We start from the raw sequence: 2,562 nt of genomic DNA, 5'->3' as shown, positions 1-2,562 counted from the left end.
TTATAAGGTAGTTCACTTAGCATTATTCAATTCTTAACAACTCTCAGTTATGTTAATGACTCACTAATAAAAACTAAGAACTATAATTTACGTCCATGACATGTTCATAGAATTTTCCAACGCGTACAACACTATAACTTCGGAACTTTATAAACAGTAAACAGTATACTGTTGAGTCAGGTCGAGAAATTGCCAATGATCTGTTAACTTTGTTTAATCGATGTTTATTTTTTCTACGGGAAAATGATTGGTTACGTAATCTTCCAACTAACGTTTTATGCTTTTTGCCTTTTATCTTTTTGTTTTTAAAAAAATCTTTTCTGACCGCGTCAAGAGTACAGACGTAGTGACGTACAGTTCTTGTTGACCTTTTCAGATTAACAAATGGGCCCATAAAAAGTGGGGGAAATGAATTTCCAAAGTGAATAAAGCCCAAGTAAATGTTCTCTGTAGATATGATGGCTGGGAATTGCACACGTACGCGTCTTTAGATTCTGTCCACACATTTTCTTACATTTACTTGACTTTTGTAAGGGCTTTACTTGCTTCATGTGAAAGTACATTTATTTTTACCGATCACTTGAAGATAACAAGTGTTAAAAATATTGAATTTTAACTACACTTAATTACAACAAAAGTACCTAACTACACCTAAATTAAGTACGCCTATCATTACTTGCTCTCTCCAAATTGATATTTAGTTAAATCTCAAGACATCCGAACTATTACACATTTCTTCCGACTTAAAATATACTCAGATGTCTATAAACTTGAAATTTTTTTTTAACTGAGTTCTCACTTGCTTCAAAGAAAGTTTAGCTGCTCCCATTCCCACAGTGGTTGTTGGAAATCATCATTCATTTCCCAGTAATTAATCTCTGCTATGAGATCAGCTCGGTCTCCTGAATTTGAATGAGTATCGGATGATGAGCTTGTTTTCTCCATTACCATCGTTGCATGGTGAGATGAAGTTGCACTAGCCCTCGTGAAATCACTTTGTCGATGTGATGCGTCTCCGGTTGCTTCTAACGGGCGGCGATCAAATGCTCGAGAACTCCCCGAGACTATGTATACTCGGCACAACCGGAACTCATTTCTCAACTGAATGATAGTAAAACACAAGAAAACGTCACTAAACATGTACGGAAGAAAGCAAAAGGGTTAAGAGACTTAAGTCAAAAATGAAGGTAAAACAATTGTCCAAAGTGGGTAAGTAATTGTATGATGGGAGGAAGAGGAAGTCAAAATGGGTAATCATTCAAAAAATGGGATGGGTAAAATTGGAAGATAGAAACACACCTTGGGAATGGTAGAAGTAGCGAAAATGTTACTAGTGGTAGCTGCGGGAGCTGCTGCTGCTGCTGCTCCTTCAATGGCTCTGTACTCATTCATCTTCCACTTGGTCTTTCTTCCCGTCGGAGCTTTCCCTTTGTAGAAAACCATCGTCTTCTTCACTCCAATGACCCGATTATCCGATGAGTAAACATACCCCGGCGAGCCAGTCGCCTTCCAGTAGCCGGAAGCCGTAGTCCGGTTAGGTCGCCCTCCTTGCGCTTCTCGCTGCTGCCTCGGCGTAAAGAAGAACCACTGCTCGGTGTCTCCCTGGCACAACTCCGCCGCAGATCCTACAGTGAAATTGGTTAGTTAGTTTCAGTACGAATGTACTAAGTAGTAGCTATACTGCTCATTCCAAGCTTTGGTGGGATTAATTTCAGTGAAATGGAGTTCTGGGCTTACTTGGGAGCTCCCATGGCTCGATGCTGTAAATGTCGAGCTCAGCAATGACGCGACGAATGCTGCCTTGGCGGTTGGATTCGAGCTTGTTGAGGAGGTAGAAAGAGATGAGCTCTTCTTCAGTTGGGTAGAATCGAAAGCCTGTGGTGGGTTGCTGTTGATCCATTTTTGCAAAGATTTGCAAGACTTGTTTTTTATGTGTGAGATGAAAATTTTAGTTTTGATATGTTTTGGGAGGGAAGAGGTATTTATAGGGGGAGTAAAATTGGAAAGAGTTTGAGGCTGCTGGAAACTTCCACGCGCTTGTTGGAAATTTGTAGTTTTTGTACCTAGAAGTGATGATTGTGCTGGCCTCTTTAGTACCTCACACAATAACAAAGCCTGAAAATCTCGTTTGAACCAGTCAGATGATTGCTCCTTATTCATTTTAGATTGCCATAATGTCACTCTTTTTTATTATCTGCATCCAGAAAATCAAGCCAATTATTGTATCAGAATATCGGGATCTCTCGGGGCCATGAGATCTGGGTTAGAACTTAGAAGGGTTAGAACACTGTTCACGTACTCATTTCACATACATTGTACGAGTATATTTTCTCATTATAATCATGCTAAAATAGAAAACGACTATGGCCAGCTAGCCACAGCTTTTCTGACAGCACCTTTAGAAGAAAAAAAAACATTTTGTCAATTATGATCGGAGAAACACTACCTCCCATTCTCCCAGTAGGCAGTAACAGGCAGTAATTAAGTAGCACAAAAACAGACACGGACACGGCATATAAAATTTTTTTGGACACAAACACGTGGTTGATACGTTAATTAAAT

At 39.5% G+C, this 2,562-nt stretch overlaps 1 protein-coding gene across 1 annotated transcript; it reads right to left on the bottom strand.

The window, feature by feature from the left end:
* Positions 1 to 579: 579 nt before the first annotated feature.
* LOC126788996 (NAC domain-containing protein 90-like) lies at positions 580 to 1,948 on the bottom strand. The gene is made up of 3 exons (XM_050515040.1): positions 1,738 to 1,948; positions 1,300 to 1,625; positions 580 to 1,101 (listed from the first exon to the last, which is right to left on the bottom strand). The coding sequence occupies exons 1-3, from the start codon at positions 1,898 to 1,900 to the stop codon at positions 805 to 807; spliced, it is 786 nt and encodes a 261-aa protein (XP_050370997.1). The 5' UTR covers positions 1,901 to 1,948; the 3' UTR covers positions 580 to 804.
* Positions 1,949 to 2,562: the final 614 nt, after the last annotated feature.

The sequence above is a fragment of the Argentina anserina genome, chromosome 3 (genome assembly GCF_933775445.1).
Source record: "Argentina anserina chromosome 3, drPotAnse1.1, whole genome shotgun sequence".
In the NCBI taxonomy this organism is placed as follows: domain Eukaryota; kingdom Viridiplantae; phylum Streptophyta; class Magnoliopsida; order Rosales; family Rosaceae; genus Argentina; species Argentina anserina.
Note: the sequence above shows the minus strand (reverse complement) of the source record. Positions and strands in the feature narration are given on the sequence as shown.